General features: G+C 39.5%; 1 protein-coding gene across 4 annotated transcripts in view; it reads left to right on the top strand.

Annotated features, from left to right (window-relative positions):
- TRPM3 (transient receptor potential cation channel subfamily M member 3) overlaps positions 1-22,061 on the top strand; it is a 593,929-nt gene that overhangs the window by 565,586 nt on the left and 6,282 nt on the right. For all 4 annotated transcript variants that reach the window (XM_067569296.1, XM_067569294.1, XM_067569295.1 and 1 more), the window contains 5 exons: positions 1,136-1,387; positions 6,119-6,293; positions 18,819-18,969; positions 19,806-20,005; positions 20,786-20,918. In XM_067569296.1, the coding sequence (XP_067425397.1) occupies positions 1,136-1,387; positions 6,119-6,293; positions 18,819-18,969; positions 19,806-20,005; positions 20,786-20,918 (911 nt within the window). The remainder of the gene's footprint in view (positions 1-1,135; positions 1,388-6,118; positions 6,294-18,818; positions 18,970-19,805; positions 20,006-20,785; positions 20,919-22,061) is intronic.

Raw genomic sequence — 22,061 nt, 5'->3', positions numbered from 1 at the left:
TTTAAATCAAATGAATAGAATTACAACATGGTGGAATAGGACAAGGATTTTGGGGGTTGTAATGATTGTATTTTCTAAAAATATATATATGCACACATCATCATCATCAATCAGCCAGAAGAGGGCTCTGCAGCACTGATAAAAAGTTACAGGGAATTCAGTGGATGAAAACAAATGCTGTTAAATATTTCTGTAAATATTTGTTCTATTTTTCTAATCATTCACTTCAGCTCTGTGTGTGCTTTCCACAAACATTGTAGGAAGAATGTTTATGGAAACAGTTTTTAGTGATGGTTGGAGATTATTCACAGAAAACAAGTCTACAATTTGTCTAAGAAATGTGCTCACCAGGTCAGGGAACAAAAACAGACCATATGACTGTTCTCCAACGTACTCAGATTCCAAATATAGAATACTCAAAACAAAATACTTGCAAACAAGTTAAAGGCAAGGGATTATTCATGGAAATTGTTTGGTGAATAGTTTCAAATGACAGACAAGTTCAGGAAAATTGTAAACTGCTCACAGATGATGTTGCAAACAGAAAAGAAGCTAAATTCATAGAATAAGTTATTTTTATGCATTATTTTCCCAACTGTGAAACTCAGTCTCCCAAAGCTATGTTCAAGTAACAACATCAGTCTTTTGGATGAAATGCACAACCCAAGTCCGTGTGGTCTTTAAAGACCGCTGGCTCTTTTATGGATAGTTTGGGAACACTTTTCTGTAGTTTCTTTAAATGAGAATTTTTTAATTAAACACTTTTCAACCTCCCTTCCCCTACCCTTTACTTCAAAATGGGATCATTCAGTTTGGAAAGTGAATAGTGATTTTTTTGTCACTTACAGGGGATTTTAGGAATATGTATTTGGTTTTGTTTCACAATTGAATAACTCAATAATTTTTTTTAAAATAATACATTGTGCATATATCTGAGATGGAGTTTGATTAGTTAGACCAGAAGGTATTTAAAGATGGGTCAGAAGCATGTAAGGTATCCATGAAGGATGTCACAACAGGGACTTCATCAGATTTACTTTTGGCCTGTATAATATATGAATGTTTGCCATGTGTTTTCTGTGGCACTTAAAGTGAAAATATCTCAGATCTCCTATCCCTCTTTCGTGCCCTGTAGATATTGATGTCGGAGCCTGGGAAGCTGTTACAGAAGGTAAAGGTGTGGCTCCAAGAGTACTGGAATGTTACAGACCTCATAGCCATTCTCCTGTTCTCTGTCGGAATGGTGCTTCGTCTGCAGGATCAACCATTCCGGAGTGACGGCCGAGTCATATACTGTGTTAACATAATTTATTGGTATATACGCTTGCTAGACATCTTCGGAGTGAACAAGTATTTGGGACCATACGTTATGATGATTGGGAAAATGGTAAGAGAAGTTTCCTCAGTCTTTCCATACTCTTTTAGCATTTGCTTGATTTTATTTGTTTGGGTTCGCAGAATTAAATCAATACATATCATTAGTATTTTCCTGTGACCCTAGCAACCAGTTCCTTTATCTTATGTCAGCATCCTGGCAAACCACATCCTCCAGATTGGCCTCCTGTATAAGAGAGAAGCATCTAGCTCTTCTCCAGGCTTCTACAGATTGTTATATGAGAATTTTATATTTTGCTTGGCAACCTCAGAAACCCCTTTCCAAAAGCAAAGTTGTCTCACTAGTCTCTGTACCTCAGTTTACCTAGGTGTAAAGTTCTCACCTACCTTGAAAACATGCTTTGAGGTTTATTTAAATAACTAATTTTTTTGGAAATGCTTTCAGATCCTGACAAGAAAGGTGGTGTGTTCACATATTGTTAATATTAATAATTATAATAGTGGTCTTCCTATAGCTTGCTGCCCCATATCCTCATTCCCTTTTGTCTCCCATTCCAGGGGCATCCTTCTAACTAAAGGCCTTCTTAGTCCTTCTCTAATCGCACTTCTGCCATACTAACTCTCACCTTCTTCTACTAGGATCACTTCCGGCATTCCTCATCTGAGGCCTCACATTGGTGTTACCTTGATTTTCTTCTGTTCCTTCCTGATGATGTCTGCTACTGCAGAGCTTTGTCAGAGTCGTGTCACATTTTATCTCTGGGGAAGCCAAATGGAACTGTCCCTGTGAGAGCTGAAAATCCATCCATGTGACCACAGCATCTGTAATTGAGTCAGATTTCATGTACATATTAGGGCATTAATGTTAACACTTCATACCCAGTACAATAAATAGGCAAGTGTACTGAGTTATAAATGCTGTAAAATCCATAGATTTGACTTTCCTCCCTTCTTTGGGTGTAAAGGTTCAGCTGCAATGCTCCACTAATGTTGGATTTTTTGCATCTAAAGCCAGATTCTCCAAAGACAGAGGCTCAAGTGCACATACTAAAAGGCACCTTCATTTGAGTATCCAAGTAACATGATTGCATGTAAATGCCCATGCACACTGTATGAGCATGTAGGTGATTAACTAGTGCACATGTACCTGAATTACCTGTTCGTGTTTTGTGTAGCCCATTGGCTTCCATTTTTGACAATTAGGCCCCGTCATGTGTTCCAAATGTTTAGAATATATGTTTAAAAATCAGTATTAGAATATCACTGACACATAGTGGAGATAGGCCAACTGAATATTCAATGTATCAATTAACACAAATATTAATGTTGTCTGATTAATCTGAGGGCAATACTCAGTAAACCCAATAGCATCCATATTATGGTTCAGAAATAATCTTTTGCCTATTGAATCTGCCATAGAGAACACTATATACTCTGAGCAGCAGACCCAGTGTAACATCCCTCTCCCCTTGTATCAGTAGGGATGGGGATAACAACTGCCATCTCCTCTGTGCAGCTAAGGGTTAGAACCATTCCTGGACTTTGGATTAGGGGAAGCATGTAGAACCCTATACTTTAAAGCAATGAGTGCCAGAGACTCGTAGACTTAGGATACACTAGTGCAAAATACAAGTTCAGATACTGGCTCTTTTCCTGCTAGGGTCACCAAAATAACCAATTCACCCTCTCTTTAGTGTGTTAACTTGTAGGATACAAACTGACAGCATAGAAGCAAAGGGAAAGACCCATTTTAAGAAAAGACCACAACGGAAACCATTGAAAAGTAGCATTTTCTGCAGAAAGGGCTTAGTATGGATTCCTTCATGGGAGCCAAGGGAACTGTAATTACAGGACAGTGAAGGAAGAGACCTCCCAGAACTGCAAAGTCCAAATAGAAAACACTCAAGATACAAACAGCTGCTGCTGTAGATTACTGGAAGGAGAAAACAGGCTTCCAGACAGAGAGGAGAGATTAAAAGACCAGAGAGAAACCATTGCAATAGCTCCTGCCCCTCCCCTGCTACAACTTCAGTCTAAGCTTGTCCAGCCTGTAATCCCTCCTTGTGATCATCTATACCAGCACTGCTGCTCAAACTACCTGTCTCATACACAGCTAAGAAAGAATGTCAAACAGCCAAGTATTCCTCAGTTTGTTACTGGTACTGTAAACAGCCCTGTTTGGGGGAGGAGGGGTTACGCATATGTTCAGCAAAAGCATCTTGAAGACCAATTTGCTACTGGACAGATTGTTAGATTCCTGGTAGATGAGGCACTGACAGTCGACATTATGATGAATTGACATTAAGGTCACGGAGCCCAATTCAGCAGTAACATGAACCGTGGTGTAAATGGCACCTTGGGGATAGCAGGGCCTGCAGATAGATGCAAGTAGCAAAATAATGTAACTTGCACCTCTGTGACATCCCTGTGCACAAGGAGTGTAAGCTTCCACTGCTCTGGGATTTCATGGAGTCAAATTCACCCTTGTCATAAATGTATTTGATGCTCACTGCAGGCCATTGAGAGTTGCACCCACTTAGCCCTTGGAGCATTGGGGATGGGGTGTGGCACAAGTTAAAGTAAGGGAACTGTTTTATCTTATGCCCTTCTACTATTTGATTTGTATACTTTGCTGAATGCATGGAAATAGAGACATTCTTGACATACCCATTTTGCCCACACAGTGAATACCCAACCCGTGTAAGTTGCACAAATTTACCACTCACACCCATTTTCTGGCCAACTTATACCCCATGTGTAACTGACAGCCCCATTTACATCACTCATATACATACATGTGTAGGCTGTATTTGGTTCACTGGCTACATTTTTGTTTAAATCACATTTCATTTTAGTTCTCTAGGTAATATCTAATCTCTTCTTTCATTTTCCGTGCTTGGGAAGTACAGCAAAGCATGATGGAGGATTAAACATATTTCTACCAAGCAAGCCTTATCATAGCAACTGCATTGTCTAAAAGGCATAGTTGGCATAATCTGAACCATCAACCTATTTTATATTTATATGAAATTTTAAAACATAAGCAAGGTTTTGGACTCTTCAGACAACGAGCAAGTCTTTCTGACCTACTCTCCCAGAGATTTCATTAATTTCAAGGTGTTGCAGTAAGGCAAATAACTCTCTTCAGCAGTGTCTGTACAGCACTCAGCACAATGAGGTACCAGTCGTCTTTGGGGCCTTTGGGTGCTGCCATAGGATAAATGATGATAAGTGTTTCCACGAGACTCATTAAAAATGGTGCATAAAAGTGTGCAGGCTGAAATTAAATCAGGAATGGGATGGGGACACTAGAGGTATAAAACAAAGAAGATGGCGCCTGTGAAATGGCTGTATTGGTCATTAGCTCCTTATTTCAGTGACAATGTGCACATTAAAATCTACCTCTTTGATTTTTATATAATGATATTGTAAAGCGGGTGCCATCTCCCCCCCCCCAATCAGTTTTGGAGGGAGGCCACACCCACTCCCTACGCTGCTCTGGCAGGGATTGGCCCAGCCTGGGGCAGGGAAACAATCTCCGGACTCAGGCAGGGCAGCGCAAAGGCAATAGCCCGAGCCCCAGCGGGGCAGCAAAACAGTTCAGAGGCCTCAAAAGTAGATCAGGGTGAGTTTTGGGCAAAGGTGTGCATTGCTTCTTGTTTGTGCAATCCAATCACCTAGTCATGATACGCACATAGAAACAAAAACTTTAAAGGAACCTTATGCTGGTCTCTAAAATTGTTTCCCCATATTTTTCATATCACAATATGTTGTTAGTTAATGTATTATATTTATTTATTTTTCAGTTTACATAGCACCTATGATAGATACTCTGGGCATTCCCCAGGGTGACCCTTCCTTTAATAACCTTCCTTGGGGTTCTCATCCCTACTGTTAGTGCAACATCTGTCCCCATCCTTATGCTTAAGACCCTCTAGTACCTTGTGGGCCTGATGTGTGTGTTTTGGGGCGCTGAGGCTATTTCTTTTTCCTAAGCACTTCCCTGAATGTACAGACAGTATTACAATGTGGTAATGAGTGATTTGTGTATGCTAATGAGACACTGTAGAGTGGAGACAGATAGGGCTGAGCCCCTACAATATTTACATGTTATCTTTTGAAAATTCACTCTCCTGAGTTCTCTGACCTCTGCTGGCCACCTCCAGACATCCTGGTCACTGGTCCTTCTAGTGTCACAGATCTCCTGTCTCACTGGTTACCATTGTGCCTGTCCATTATGTTGCACTAACAAGCTGTTCTGTCACTCACCACTCCTGTATGACTGAGAGAGGCTGCATCCTTATGCTAGTTGCAGCCTCACTTCCTTTGCCCTGGGACATTGCCTGCTACTGGCTAGATAGATGACTATGCCCATGACTGCCACTTGTTTTCATAGAATCCCCAACTGACCCATGCCTCATCTTGCGAGTGTGCCCCAAACTGGGCTGAGCGGACATCAGTGAACTTGCAGTAGTTGCAGGCAGCTTGTGCAGCCAAAATGGTAGCTTGTAATTTCAAACCTACAAACCCACGCATAACAAGCTTTGAAAATTCCACTGAAAATGAACTCTGCCGAACCAAGCACCCCATTTCCCCAATAATCACCTTTGAAAACTCCAGCCTGTATGTGCAAAATTGCAGGTGTAGTTACCAGAAGCCACTTGTGAAAATTGCATCCTTAAACTTTACAAACTTTTTTCATTACATCAAGGTTGAAATGTAGCAAAATAATTTCCTCTAATTCGTTTCCTTTATCTCTGTTTCTCCCTCCTACACCCTTCAGATGATAGACATGATGTATTTTGTCATCATTATGTTGGTGGTTCTGATGAGCTTTGGTGTCGCAAGGCAAGCAATTCTCTTCCCCAATGAAGAGCCTTCGTGGAAACTGGCAAAGAACATTTTTTACATGCCCTATTGGATGATCTATGGGGAAGTGTTTGCAGACCAGATAGACCGTAAGCAAGTTTATGATTCTCATACTCCAAAGTCAGGTATCCAATTTTGATCAGGTGATGTCTTACAAGATCATTTGTATGTTCTCAATAAATGGCTCGAGATAGGGGACTCATTCATTGAAGAAGATATTCGCGGAAAAGCTATTCCTATTAGCTGCTAATATTGGGGTACCGATTTCTGTATTGCTAAATTTTATCTTTTATATATACATATATAAATAACTTTTTTAAGTGATTGATTCTTTTTAAATGCTTTGGCTGATGGGGGGAGAATAAAATCTAGGTATTTATGAGGAGTTCATTGGTATATCTAGGACCCAGCACTCCACTCCTTTGCCATCCATTGGTTTGATTTTGGAATGAATACGTTTTGCTCAACTTGCTACTGAGAGTTCAGTCTGAACATACTGAGCCAGTTCTTCAGCTGGTGAAAGTCAGCATAGCTGTACTGAAGTGAATGGAGTTACACTGGCTTACACCAGCTGAGGATTTGATCCATTGAGTTTTGCTTTCACTCTGACCTGTTCACAACTACAACCCTTATGTTAAATCATGTGATGCGACCATTGGTGGGCGGTGGATATAGTACTAAAATTTTGTTTGGTTATTTATTGAGGCGTGAGTATGCTTAGTTCAGTGCAAATAGAGTGGAAGGCACCATTTCCTATACATTCTCCTAAAGATTTATGTGCCTGGCAATCTGGGCAATGCTATTTAAATTAAACCTCCTGGTGCCACTTGGTGTATTATGGCAAAGGAGATAAGTGATAAAGTAAAATGATGCAGTGTGAGGAATGGAAAAAACTAAGACCCATCTTTAACAAACATTGACATGCAAGAGATGCTCAACCCCTTCATTTCTGCTTAAATGTGCATAAGTCTTAGAAGTATTTACAAATGAATATCTCTACTAATAGTAGATATAGCCCATTCAATCTATATAAATATATCAATTTGAATATTGAGTACAACCTTAAGGAAGGAGTGTGCTTCCATGATATATCTTATGCTCATTCAGCACTGAAGAATGGTAAAAAAGATGCTTTGATTTTCCCTAGATTGTTTAGATCCAGAAATAATCAACGTATCTGCATCATCCATTAATCCCCTTTTATGCCCTTTAGATGTAGACTGTGTGCTCCATGAAAGGTCACTCAGAGAGTCCTATTTGCATTCTCTTTCTTTCTCCATTATGACCATGGAACTCAATGCCAAATGCAAATAGAATCTCCTTTTATGGTTACCCCTCCATTTTGTTCTCAAAAGCAACATGGCATGCAAGCAAATAAATAGCCTGAAACCAAGAGAATTTCTCCCTCTATTTACCTTTCCACTTGGTTCCATCTTTTTTTTTTCTCCAGAAATCCATTTTAGTTCCAAGCATATAATAATTGGGGGCTGATATTATCTTTTTAAACTGTGGCTCACTTTTACAAATAGAATTCTGTCTGTCCCTCTACAAGTGGCCATTTATTGATGTTGTACTAAGAAACTAGCATAGTGCAACAAGTGCAGCAATCTGGCTGGATAAGAGGATTTTTTTTAATTAAATTGCTGATTGTAGTTTAGAACCCTGCAATCCAAGAGAGAGATTATTTTAACATGAGTGGAGTATGGCTGTTGGGTATCTGTAACAGGCTGGCAGACTCTATGTCCTTGCATAGGGATCCAGGGCTAATCTATTGAATCATCTGAATGTCCAGGGCTTAAACCTTGCATAAAGATGCAGGCTAATTACTGCTGAGTCATAAAGACAGGTGTGCCAGTGCATCATCTTAACTCCAACCAGGTATAAAAGCAGTTGTTTTGTCCCTCTGTCTAAGGAAACTAGGGGTTTTAACAGATGAAGTCCTTCATAGAAATTCTAAAAGCAGCTCCTGCTTCCATCTCTCTGAGAGACAGACTGTGCAAGGAAGGTATTAGAGTCTGCCACTCTCTTCCAGTGTTTTTCAGTATATCATAAATTATATGCAAGATGCTGATTTTGTGAGAATAAATTGACTCAAAAATGTTATCCTGTGGAATAGTGTAAATAATGCATGGATTAACTGACACAAAATTGTGTTAATTTTTTGGACATTGTTATTTTCACTGTTTGGAAATTTACTGCCATAAATTCTCTGCACTGTTCTAAGCTAAATCAGCTACTGTATTCTATTTATAGTGTACTATAGAGTGATTGTACTTTCTCAAATGTGATTCTAAGCTTGTCCTAAAGAGCTGTTGTGCTACCTCTAAGTTGTCATCAGATTTCACAACATATGGTTTTACGTTAAAAGGATTACTCAGATTATTATATTTTTTTTAATATTTGTGTTTTGGCAATGAATTCTGGATTCTGCCAGAGTGCTGATTTCTGACATGTTACATGATGCAGCTGCATTCTAGAGATCACTCTTGCCTATTTGAGAAATGTACAAGAAGTGTATGCTACTCTATAATGTTTTTTGTTCTGTTTTTTTCTTTTTATCTCTTTCTGTTGATTTGTGAAGCATGTAAGGCTGGCCAGATCCACATCGTCAACTGGCAGCCTGTCCATCAAGTAGATTGTCTCTTATTTTTTATTTTATCTCAAAACACTGTGCTCTTAAAACACTAGGCAGTCATACTTTTCTAATCTGTTGCATGGACTGTATGTGTTTATATATATATATATATTTAATCACTAAATGCCTGCATTCATTTCATGCGGGGGGAAAAATTCTCTGAATTGAAATGTGTATAGATGCTCAACAATGTACTGTGGACGTTGAATCTCACTTGCAACTCAAAAGTGGGGACAGTTATACCTTCACTTCTGGGAGTTAATATATAACCCAGTGGTATGCTCTATTACATATGCAGTATATAAATACTATACTCACATAGGTTATTGGCTAGCAATCAATTATAAAGGAAAATACATAGAGCAAACATTCTAAGATTATGTTTAAAATGTGTTCAACTTTTAAAACAAGTTAAACAAAAAGACAAAGTTGGTCCTAAAATTGAAACTAAAATGCAATTTCTCTCAGAGATACAATCATGTTTATTGCAGAAAAACAGGCTGGATAGGACAGGGAATTGGTAATGGAATGTGGAACCTTTTCACTTTTAAGTTGCCATTTCTCATTCAGCTCAGACCGGCATCAACTGATAGTGATTCCCAATCAACTGTTGATTAGTTGTTTCAGTGTCTTTCTAGTGGACAAGTGTCCTCATCATAAAATCTACTCCTGCAATTTGCACTAATTGGTATTTTGATTGAAAATCTGAGCAGAGAACCCAAAGATTGAATTGTCACAAAGAATGAATTGTCTTCTCACCCCTAGAAGCTGTCCCTCCAGAAAAGCACAGATGGCAGGGGGGTAGAGAGGTCATCAAAGGAAACTTTGTAATGCTGTTGTCTATAGTGTGCCTGTTCTATAAACCGAGGGTGAGTTCGGTAGGCAATCTTATATGTGGTCAGATAGTAACTGTAAAATGACATTTTGATGAACAGCAGTCACCATTAAAATCCAACACTTAACATTCTTTCTGGATTTAGAATATGAAACAACTGTGATTGCCGTTGTCAGATATTGACTTTTTAATGACAACTCCTGTCTTTTGACTCATTGTCTTTTATATAAAATTTGCTTAGTGTATAGATCAAAACAAGATTTTTTTTCCACCTGACAGCATTTCAAAAGCAACCTGAGAACTAAGAATCAAATCTGGATTCTTTCTGCTCCATACATCTCCTTATGTAAAAATCCCATAGAATTGTTAAAGATAATGGTGAACCTGATTCTCCTCTCATTTACGCTTGAGTAATGCCAGTGATCAGTGTGGAGTTATTTCAGTGTAAAGTCAATATATGCACAAGGAGAGTCATACCTTACAGATCTGTATAAGTTTGTGAACCACCATATAGACTGTAGCAGAAAATCATGTCCTTTATGTAGAATTCTCTAGAGAAGGAGGAGAACTCTGATCCCAAATTTACAACCATGGGTTAAAGGAAGCTTGGTGTTGGGCAGTGGTGACATCAGTACCTCCTCTTGGTAGTCCACCAGGTCTATGGCAACAAGGTGGGAAGAGAATGGACAAGTACTTAATCTAACTGGGGAAAGGCCTCCAGGGATGCCAACTGCTACATTATAGTTCTTATTGGAGAAAGATGACTAGAAGAACATAGAATTCTATAAGATGGTTAAAACAAACTATAGAAAGAGTATATTTTTCTGTTAAATTCTATGGACCCAATTCACATTTACACTTTACACCAGTGGCTCTCAACCTTTCCAGACTACTGTATCCCTTTCAGGAGTCTGATTTGTCTTGCATACCCAAGTTTCACCTGACTTAAAAACTACTTGCTTACAAAAATCAGGCATAAAAATACAAAAGTGTCACAGCACACTATTACTGAAAAATTGCTTACTTTCTCATTTTTACCATATAATTAAAAAATAAATCAGTTGGAATATAAACACTGTATTTACATTTCAGTGTATAATAAATAGAGCAGTATAAACAAGTCATTGTCTGTATGAAAATCTAGTTTGTACTGACTTTGCTAGTGCTTTTTATGTAGCCTGTTGTAAAACTAGGCAAATATCTGGATGAGTTAGGTACCCCCTGGAAGACTTCTGCATACCCACAGGGGTACGTGTACCACTGGTTGAGAACCATTGCTTTACACCATTCTGGTAGCCTAACAGGACCTTAAAGTGAATATAAATTGCATCTGCATCCACTTGAAAGCCACTTCATACTGCACAAGCAGGATAAAGGTGCTTATGTGTGAGTGAGAATTCAAACCCTATAGATTTTATAGTAATTTGCATTGAGCCTTATTACATTTCTATAGAATCTCTTAAGTTTCAATGTTTTTACATTTCTATGGAACTTTCTCATAAGGACCATCAACAACAAGGAGCATTTTAGAATTAGAACTAGCAATGTTGTACAAGATGGAATGAAATGCACCTTTGCTCTTCTGTGATTACTGTACATGAACTCTGCATCACTGACAGATTTTGTTAATATGTTAGACAGACTACAGGGCAATATTTCCACAAGACCTATGCACCCTTAGGTGTGGTTAGTTTGTTCTTCTCTTGTTGCAAATGTTTTTCACAGTCTATGCAATGTAGGGAGGAGGAGGGAACTAAAATTAGAGAGAACAAGTGTAGAATAAATACACTTTTAGTATAAAGTGTGACTAAAGCATCAGCATTGCAAGGCAGAACAGATATTTGGAGGGAATGTTTCAGCATGACCCAGGGCAAAAAGTAAAAGAGAAGAACATGGTTTACTTGGTCCTGTCATACCAAGGGGGCTGGACTTGAGAACTTCTCAAGGCCCCTTCCTGCCCTACATTTCTATGATTCTATAGCAGAACAGTAATATCTACTAATGCTAAAACAATCATTTAAAATAATGAGGTAGTTCCCTGACAGATTCCCCTCCTCCCCCCGCCCTTTTGTGGATAAAGTGGAGATGTGATAGTCAGGACTCCCAGATTTATTGCTTTCTCTGTCTCTGAATCACTGTGCAGCCTTAGGCAAATCACTTAGCCACTCTATGCTTTAGTTTCTTCATTTGTTGATTGAGGATAATAAATACTTAGCTCACAAAGTTGTTTAGGTTTAATTAATTAATGGTTATAAAGTGCTTTAAGATGCTTGATGGAAGGCTCTGTGGAATACTAAGTATTGTTAAGATGGAAAAAGCACCTAGTTATTCATATGGATGAGGATATAAGTACATTTCAGATTTATGGATCATCACACAAAACATTTGTTTTTCATTACTTAATATCCATATGTTTGTCTTCATCTTGAGAAACATGACCGTATATACCCATTAAACAGTTCCTTTTAACAACATATAACACACCTAGAATTGTATAGACCTTACCCATTTCTAAATGAAAAGCTTTTATACGGAAATTGTCTTTGCTACTAAATCATTCCCTTTCCATGTTTTGGAGGGGAGGCACAGCAGGGAGGAGATTTCCAACTGTCCTTTCACAAGCCCTCATCTGAATGCACATTAAAAATTAGCAATGCCCATGTCCTGTCTCTTATATTAGAGAAATAGACCTGATGTAAACATAGCCCTAGGCCTAAATTCTGCGGATGCTGTAGGCCTGAAACACTCAGAGATGTGGGTTACAGCTGTTTGCTCTCATGTGATGAGCTGGCCAGGAAAGAGGAAGGGATGGAGCTAGGAGGAAAGGCTCATACAGGAAACTGCAAAAGTGAGCATGTGAGGGGATTATGAAAGAAGAAACAAAGAATGCAAAAAATAACTGTTGCTATAGATCTCAGAATCTAGTGTCCTAAATTTCAGTGAAGTTGCACATTTGTAACTGAAATTAGAGCTGTACCCTCAAGAGCCAAATTGTTAAAAGCATAGCTCTGAGCTCTATGTTCAGTGTCATATCTTCATTAATGGCTACTTAGTATCCAACTGCCATGTGCATAGGCAATCCTAATGTACACACTCAGTTGTAGTAAAAAGCCTTGAATCAGCAAAACACATAGCACACTTAAGTGCTTTGCTGACTCAGGGCCATAGCATGCACAAATGTAAGCACACAATTTCAAACAAACATTGCAACTCTGTTTTGAAAATGTTTGTCATTGTGATCTAATTCTGCCTTAAATGATACAAAATAAATGCATTTATCAAAATGTAGTTTTAAGTGGCTGAATAGAACCCGGTGACGTTTTCTTATGCCAGCATGAGCATGTGTAGTTATCATCTAAAGGAAATGCCCACTGTTAATTTTATTTTAGTATAGTCTTTTAAATACAGTAATGCAGTGTAGAGCACCTATTCACAGTCAGATTTTACTCCGTGTTTCATAGTCTGAGAGACTTCTGTAGTACTAGAATCATTCCACCTGTACTTCCATGCCTCACACTATCCCCAGGGTGTGTTTTTGTAGTGTATACTCATCCTGGACCTGCACATCTCACTCTTTTGCTGCAGACACCTCTGTCACATAAACTGGATGTTTCAGACCAAAAATCCAAGTGCAGGGTGTTTTGCTTGCTATTTTGTAAGTATATGATTATAGACTTCTCAAGGATCTCAGATTTTGTGGTACATTCCACAGTCCAAGTGAAACATCCTCTGTTCCACGGCATCATCAAAGCAGGTAATAGTCCATGCAACAGAGAAAAGAAGAAAAATAACCTGTGCCTTAGGGGAGGATGCCCTGGACTGGGAGCTAGGAGGCCAAGAGTTCTAAGGCAACCTCTTGTAGTGCCTGCTGTTTATATTTCTGGGCACTCATACTCATTATTATTGAGCGTGTCCTTATACCCCCTTCCTTATCTGACTTAGGAGAGAGCAAGTATCATTCTCCCCATTTCACAAATAAATTAACTGAGATTGGGACAAGGTCACACCCAGTAGAACTAGGAAAAAACCCAGGTCTCTTAAGACAATAGACCCCAGACTGAGCTATGCTGCCTTTCAGAATGAACATATCGAATCTATGTACTTGGCTAACCTGTCTTCAACCACTAGACCATGCTCCTTTCCCTTGGGAAAGAACAGAATCCATTAATTCCGATCCCCACCATCCTATTACTGTCTAACAAATAGTTTTGTAACCCATTGACAAAGTGTGTTTCACTTAGCTCCCAAAGCCGGCCCACATGAAAGCTGACAAGTCTTGCTTTAGTTCGAGTGGTAGAGGTCTGTTCTGGTGATCTGAAGGCTCAGGGTTCATCTGAAGGCAGGTTCCTTATGGTTGCACATGGTAGAATTTCTGGCTTTCCTGTTTTCTTTTTAAACAACTAGTTTATTTCATTAACAATTTAAAAAAAAAAATCCTTAAACAACAATTGTATAGTTTTAAACAGTCAGTTCTGGTGTGATGTGCAACAAAACACAGGTGTTCCATATTTGGGTCATTTGTCACACAATTTAATTGTTTCAGGCAGATCTGAAGGTTGAGAGGTATGCTTGATTATAGCAATTTAGCTGCCCAGAGAGTGCCACACAAAATTAATATTGAGTTGTCACTTAAAGACAGCTGACTCCAACACAGCAGGCATAGGCAGGAAGCCTTTGGAAACCTGTACAAACACCCATGTACATATAATTCCGGTGGAATGAAAGGCACTGGAGAGCTGTCGTCAGTCTAATTGTTCATAGTATTGTATGGCATAAACTGACAGGGCTGCAATAATGACATTCTAAATCCTCTGAGAGGCTGTCTATATTAAAGACGGCTGAAGAAATCCTCTTTGTCCTTAAAGCTGGACGTTTTTAGTTGAAAATCCTTTTTTTTTTTTTTTTTAATTAGAAAAATAGGATAAATGTAGTCAGAGTTTGGGCTAAGCTTTTGATTTCCCTGATCTATGGTACAAAACAGGCTTTTGAGAAATTTGTGTCAGTATGATAGAGAGAGAGAGCGAGAGAGATTATTCTTCCTGCCCAGTTATTCTTCAGCATGATTCAGGAGGTTGTGTGTTATATTATGTTACCAGATTTGCCCGTCACCATAGGGTATGCTCATTTATTAGGGTTACCTTCCTGGAAGGGGGATATGATTCTATTAATGTACTGCTTGTGTTACTTGTGTGTTCATATGGCTACAAGTCCCCTCCCAATGGAGCTATCCTGCAGGACCTAAGGTTTTCAGGGCTGGGTTCCTCCAGCACCAGATTCAAATAAACCCCCCACAGATACACACACATTCCAGATTAACCAAGTGCGTCTGAGCGGATTGGGCTATCAGCACTCTCAGCTGATCCCTTATGTGTCCCTGAATTCAGCAGGCTCAGTGACACAGCATTTTCAGTGGCTACCTTTATATGCCCCTTTGCAATGCACCAGAATAGAGCACACTTCTTGGGCAGGCTGGGTCCAAACAGCACTTTTTGGCTGACCCCCTTATTTGCCCCTGGACTCAATCAGGCTGAGTCAAACAGCACTTTCAGCCGCCACCTTTATTTGCCCCTGGACTCCGTAGGCTAGACAGAGCAGCACTTCTCAGCTGTCCCCTTCATATGCCCCTTTACACAGCAATTGTTCTAGCAGTAACCCCCTTGATGAGCAAACCCCATAGGATTTTTGGGCACTCCAGAGATCTTTGGCTTAGGTAAAGAAGCGTGGCTGCAGAGCAATATAGGGAAGTCAAGAACACAAAGGAGTAAAATAAAGTTTGGAGAGAGAGAGTGGCAACCAGCTTGATTATAACAGTTACTTTATTGCTAGGTATATAAAACTTATGATACTAATAAGGAGAGAAAAACAATCAAATGCTTATAGTACTACACAATTACAGTTGGGGTATTGGAGAAAGCTATCCCAGGTTTGATTACAAAAGTAGAAAGTTATACCTGGACTAAGAGAGAGAGAGAGTGTTGGGGGAAGCTGGGGGGGGGGGGGGGGGGTCTCACCACTCTGTGCAGCTCAGAGTTTCCCAGGAAACAGTCTGGTCAGCTTAGGGTCTGGAGCGCTTTAAGACAGGCAAAGCCCCCAACACAATCAGTCAGGGAGAGGGGAAGTTCCAGTGGGACTGATGCAGCATTTTGGATCCAAGCATCAGAACAGAAGTTTGAACTTTGGTAGGGGGGTTTTGTAGACACCAGGTTTGTTTATGGATAAACAATGTCTGCACAAAATGAGCTGATCATTCCTGGCTATGGGCAGTTTTCCTTGAGAGAGAGCTCACAATGCAACCAGGATTCAGTGTTTTACATATCAATAACTGGAATGGTCTGATAACTGCGGAGCTGGATGTGTACAGATGTGAGTTCATTTACATCAAGAGCAGAGATCTCCCATCATGCAGTGCATCCCTGCTTTGGCAATCCCAGAGTTCAGTGCGGTCCTTGCTTTACCAATCCCAGAGTTCAGTGCGTGTTCCATCTTTGATGTAGATGAGGCTTCTGTTTTCCATTCAATGTGCTAATTGAGATGCCTCTTTTTTACATCTTTGACGTAGATGAGGCTAGGGGAGTTGTATCACCTTTGATGGGAGGGTTTTAGTTGTGTCCACTGCCTTTTCATATTGAGATGCCTTTGGTTTCTGGTTCAAGCAGCCTTTGGTTTCTGGTTCAAGCAGGGACTGTGGGGGGTATTCAGGTGAGCCAGAGAGAGTTGGGGTTTTGCGCCCTGATTCCCCAAGAACACAGAGCTGCCAGATAACAATTAACTGACTGTATGTGTTTATTTCATTACTGGTCTAGAGGCTTTATAGGGCCAAATTATGAATTAGGTTTCGTATCATGCTGGACTATGGTAGCTTGAAATCAATGCATGCATATACATCAATGTCATTTCCTCCCCCCCCCCAACCACCAGAATTTTAAAAGCACTTTGTTTATTTGTGGACTGATCCTGAAAGGTGCTGAGTGCCCCCAACTTCTGTTGAATGGAGGCTGAGGACAATCAGCAGCACTTCACAGAAAATGCTCTGCAGCTCTCAAGACAGAACCCTTGATGCCTAAATGAAACTAGAGTTTGAAAAGCTAAAGGAAAGCTGAAATAAGCAGCTAATTGAAAAGATCTGTAAATAGCATATTGTTTGAAGAATTATTCTCTTTGAATTCATCCCAGAGAGAGAGGTTTTTTTAATAATGAGTATTAGCATATGCACATGCCCACACACACAGCACAGCCTTCATAGAAGGATGTTACTGGCGTATGTGGTATTGCTTGTTATGGCAATGTACTATATTTTCTGAGAGCTATGGTTGCATATTTTACCCTGGGATAGTGACTGAGATAGATAAGTCAAACATTTACCTCTCCCATACAATTGCATTAAGTGCAGATTTAATAGTCTAACACCTTCACATACTGCCCAAAAACCCAGGCCTCAGGGGTACTTGATACGACATGACTGACAACACAAAATCATTCACAATTGACTCCAATGGGCTTTGGATCAGACCCAAAGCAAATATTTTGAAAAGAAAGATTTAATTTGTACATCTCAGATTTGTTGATTTAGAGTGGGATTTTCAGACGCACACGCTGTTTGCCTAACCCGGCTCCCACTGAAGCCTGTGGTAAAACTCCATTGATTTCAGCAGGAGCAAGAAGAGGCCAATGCTGAGTACTTTTGAAAAATCCTACCTTAAATCTTGACCTTCTTTCGAGGGGATGGTGGAAGGCTATCGATGAGGTCTTTATATATTGAAGGATTATATGTAAGCCATTTCTTCGATGGTTTCCTTGAAGAAACCAAAACAATGCCTACTCTGAATGAATCTAAGGCGTAGGAAAGTTACATACCAGCATGAAATGGGACAGGCAACAGGAACCACGTGTTATCAGGTTCACCACTTTTAAGTTGCTCAAAGAACCAAAAACAAAGAAAGAGCATCACATGCCTTTTTCCTAACAACTAAGGCACATTTTAAAACATGACTGCCCTGGTGGATATCAAACACATGGCTGCAGCCCTACTGCCAAAGCCAGCCATGGTGGGTAGATAACAGCCATGTCATGAAAATAAGAAACTTGGTCTTCACAAAAGGCTACTCAGCACTTCATTTCTCTTGCTGATGATCTTCAAAAAGCACACTTACCCAATACTACAGTATTAAATGGATCAAAATAATGTGGCTGCTCTCATATTTTGGACCACTTATTTTTTGACTTTGTCATTATTAAAAACTGTTCTGAATAAGGCAAAGTGCTACAATGGATTAATCAGAGTACAGTAGATGGCTTGAGACCAAAGGCCAACCAGAGTTATGAACTGAACCCACATTTGTAAATGGAATTCTCTGGACTAAATGTTACCAGAGAACTTAAAAAGTAGTATTTTCTCCCTTGTCCCCTACTTCCAAAAAAATTAGTACAGAGTATATTTGATTCTAAAACATTCAGAAAATAAACAGGGGGCAGCTCCACAGCCTACGTGTTCCTATATCTGGTACAATAAATATTTGATTGTCTCCTGCATTATTCTAGACAAGCAGTCAAAAGTACCTTACAGCAGAGAGTCATTATAAACATTTTCCATGGTGGTTCTTAGATTCTTGTGTACTGCAATGGCCAAATAATTTCATATATTACCTTTGTGTTATTTATCTGCAGTCCTTTCTATCAATTAGCAAAAGCTCAAATCTTTATTCCCAATAGAAAATAAATGTTAGTTCATAGGAATAAGTATTTTGGTCAGTTCACATGCACAACCTTCTAATTACCACCAGTACATAGAAGTATATCAGAAGCAGCTCTACAGGTCATTGAGGGACAGGCAGCTGCAACTAAAAATCACTCAAATCCTATAGACTTCCTGAAATTTCTCAGGGAAAATCTTTGCTGCTGTTAACAAAACAGCATTCAATACCAAGAGAGCAGCTTTTATAATCTGTAGTGAATTTGACAGGTGTTTGATCACAGCATGAGGCAAGTACATAATCAAATTTCTTGTGGGAGCATCATTCCACTGTGCTTTGGAAGATTTTGAGAAAAAAACCTCACCCCTTCTTCATAAATATTTAAATGAGTTTGTAGGGGATGCTGAAAATTAGGTTTCATTCTCATTTGTTTGTTTATACTGTTTCTTCCCAGCTCCTTGTGGCCAAAATGAAACCAGAGAGGATGGCAAAATAATCCAGCTGCCCCCCTGCAAGACAGGAGCATGGATCGTTCCTGCCATCATGGCATGCTACCTCTTGGTTGCAAATATCCTTCTGGTGAACCTCCTGATTGCTGTTTTTAAGTGAGTGGCACACTGATGCACGTGGATTTGGGGGGTTATGATTGTGAGGCTTCCCTGGAGCACCCACCGCCTGAAAGAAAACCTGCTTTTCACCTTTCTGGTGACCAGTCTCTAATCAGACCTTAAGAACATAATTTTCACTATATACACATAATTCCTTACGCAACATCCATACATACGTTTTGCAATGGTTATGATGACCGGTGTGATACAGGCTTTAATTAGAGACTTTGTATTCTTTTGATGAACCCCTGGGATCCCTTTACTTTATTCAGAGGTCTTTGGTCACAATGATGATTTGGCCAGCATGGCAGCCTTTGCAGGCTGCTGTGCTGTAGACTGGGGGTTTGGAATCAGTTTCAGGGGAGATTTATTATAGGTGGGAGTGACAGAGTACTTGCCTCCAGGCTGTGGTGTCTGTGTAGTTGTTTAGAATTTGTGGTGTCCAAACTACAGACGTCCCTTGGGACTGAGAGAAGGGAAGTCCTTCATTCTAATCTCAACTATGGCACATGTTCACTTAATCCTTCATTTTTTCATTTTACCCATACATAAAATGTGGATATTAACACTTACCCATCTCATGAGCCTAAATGCTTGTAAAGTGTTAAGTATTGATATTCTGTCATTCATAACCAGCATATCTTTGAAACTTCTGGTGCAGACATTATGCTTTCTTGAGGAGATAACAGTGTATCTTGTCAAAGTCCACCATAAAAAACAGGACACTATATGTGAAACCTGTCTAACTCGGTACTGTATTATCCTATGGGGGAATACCAAAGATGGTTTCAGTCTCACTTTGTTTTCCTTTTTCTCTCTCTCTTTTCTTTTAGCAACACCTTTTTTGAAGTCAAATCTATATCCAACCAAGTTTGGAAATTTCAGAGGTATCAACTAATCATGACGTTTCATGAAAGGCCAGTCTTACCACCTCCTCTGATCATTTTCAGCCACATGACTATGATTTTCCAACACCTCTGCTGCAGATGGCGGAAACATGAAAGTGACCAAGATGAGAGAGACTATGGACTAAGTAAGGTTAAACCAGCTCACACCTGTAGATAAAAAGTGTGACTTTCAAATTCATTTGAATTTGGTCCCTAGAGTTTGGAGGGCACATAAAGTGAACTCAGCACTAGAGTAACATTTTCAGAGAGAAACAACTATGTATGCACACAAACCAAACCTAACTGAAATTAATCATTTAATTGTACCAGTGTATCTCCACCTTTAGTTCTCTCAAAAGAGAAAAACAACAGAATGCATTCAATTTTTTCACCCTCCCTTACTACTGCTAAATATACACACATCCTTCTTCCCTTCCCTTGACTAGAGCAAACTATGACATTTGCAACTTTTGAAAGCAGCACCTGGCCCAGCAGAGATGCTAAGAATTTAAGTAAAATTAAGGGTCTTTGTCTGAGAGATGTTAGAGATAGGGAGAACTTACCCAAACATTTCCCAACTAAAAAATGGTTCACATTTGGCTAAGATTCAGGCCTTATTTCAACTAGTTCATCAAACCCTAATGATGATTCTGTAATAAGATAGAACTGCATTTTCAAAGTGACATTCATCCAACAGCTAAAATTTGCAACAATAGTTTTGTGTGCACAATGTTTACCTGCCTAACTAATGGCTGAGGGTGCTAATTTAGTCACTGATTCTCATAAAAAAGGGTGTGATGTAGATACAGCCTTGGAGACTGCTTTTGAAAGTTTTGCCCACAAAGTCTACAATGATAAAAACCAAGATTTTATTTTTTATAAATCTGTGTTTTGTTAGTGTCAAATACCTCATGTCATTTCGACAGAACTTTTCATAACCGAAGACGAACTGAAAAAAGTGAATGACTTTGAGGAGCAGTGCATAGAAGAATATTTTAGAGAAAAGGATGATAGATTCAATTCTTCCAATGATGAAAGAATCCGTGTCACTTCTGAAAGGTACTTTTTTGTTTTGTTTTGTTTGTTCTATATAGTATGTATCTTTAAATGTGTTCCTATTACCATTGCTACTCTTTTTTCCTGTCCTTGATGAGGGAACTGCTTTAAGGCTACTTTTTAACTATTCAGAACCTAGAAAATACAGCTGGTTGAAAAATGTCAAATTTTCATCCAAATTTTGAAAATATGAAACATTTAACCAGCTCATCTAGAAAATAACAAATAGTGAGATAAATCCATGCATTCTTCTTATATCCTAGCTTTTCATATCATAGCCCTTGAACACAGGTAGTCAAAATATCTGGAGGCCCAATCTGGCTATTAGGTTCTTTAAGACAACCTGTAGCTTTAGCACTGGGGTTCAGCCCACTTAGAATGGTCAAGAGCACTGGATGTCTGGACCTGTGGAGTGAAATGGGCATTTTGCCATTTACTTCAATGGGACCAGAATTTCTCTCTCTCTGTATTAAAGATGAAGGTAACGACAATCACTCCATTTTATGTAAATTCTGTGCAGCCCCAGGTTCCTGGCAAATGCCCAACACAGTTCTCAGATCTCTCTCTCAGTGGAAGAGGGTGTTTATGTGGCCCTCATAATCATGGTATCTGAGCAATTTAGTTAAGTTTGAGCTCCCCATCACAGGTCATGAAACATATGAACTTGAAGCACAGACCTGACCCCAGTCTCTTCCCAGCTATCTTGAACATTGGGAAAAGTTTGGATCCGGACCAAGTCTCTGTCTAACTGTTCTGAACCAGAAACACAAAGCTTAATCCCTCTACTCTTTTCCCAAACTGAGGAATGTTCAAAACTGGCTCCAGATCCAAGCTTCATAACTCAGCGCCATCTCAATAGAAATTGTTAATAAGCTGCAGGACACAGAAGTTGTATTTTCTTATACACCCTCTTTCTTTTCTATCCCAATGCCTGGCCGTTATCCTGTAGCAGAATACATAGAGCATTACATCCATTAAAACCTTGAACCAGGTTGTCAGGTCCACTAAATATACTTTGCGTGCCACAAAGGGGACTTGAAACAGCCAGAGAGGCCAGTGGAGAAATTCCCCCTAAGCAGGGGACCACTCTGCCAACAAGCAGGAAGGATGCAGCTCTACCACCTCCTGCATTAGGAACCCCTCTCT

The sequence above is a fragment of the Emydura macquarii genome, unplaced genomic scaffold (genome assembly GCF_026122565.2).
Source record: "Emydura macquarii macquarii isolate MOO-44397 ecotype Brisbane River unplaced genomic scaffold, CSIRO-AGI_Emac_v2 contig_2897, whole genome shotgun sequence".
Lineage (NCBI taxonomy): Eukaryota > Metazoa > Chordata > Testudines > Chelidae > Emydura > Emydura macquarii.
This window is presented reverse-complemented; position numbering and strand designations above follow the sequence as displayed.